Genomic DNA, 285 nt, shown 5'->3' on the forward strand with positions numbered 1-285 from the left:
GGGGGCCCCCAGCAGCGGCTTGTGGGGCCCCCCGAGTGGGGGATTTCGTGGACTGTGGGGCGGCGTTTTCATTGTTTGTCGCTTCAAGGAGACCCTCGTCTGCTGCTGCAGCAGCAGCAGCAGCAGCAGCAGCAGCAGCAGCACCCGCAGCAGCAGCAGCAGCAGGAAGAGCAGCGGGAAAGAGCTGCTGCCTTGTGGCAGACGCGCTTCTTCATCCGAGGCAGCAAATTGCTGCTGCTCTGGCGGCGCTTCTGTGACGGGCGGAGGAGGCGTGGCTGCTGCTGC

General features: G+C 65.6%; 1 protein-coding gene across 1 annotated transcript in view; it reads left to right on the forward strand.

Moving 5' to 3' along the window:
• The window catches only part of ETH_00039100 (uncharacterized protein), a gene marked incomplete at both ends in the record, with an annotated part of 3,794 nt that overhangs the window by 2,725 nt on the left and 784 nt on the right, over window positions 1-285 (forward strand). Inside the window, one exon of the mRNA XM_013374745.1 lies at window positions 89-284. Within this exon, the coding sequence (XP_013230199.1) occupies window positions 89-284 (196 nt within the window). The remainder of the gene's footprint in view (window positions 1-88; window position 285) is intronic.

This window comes from Eimeria tenella, genomic scaffold, assembly GCF_000499545.2.
Source record: "Eimeria tenella Houghton genomic scaffold, Eth_scaff2257, whole genome shotgun sequence".
Classification (NCBI taxonomy): Eukaryota; Apicomplexa; class Conoidasida; order Eucoccidiorida; family Eimeriidae; genus Eimeria; species Eimeria tenella.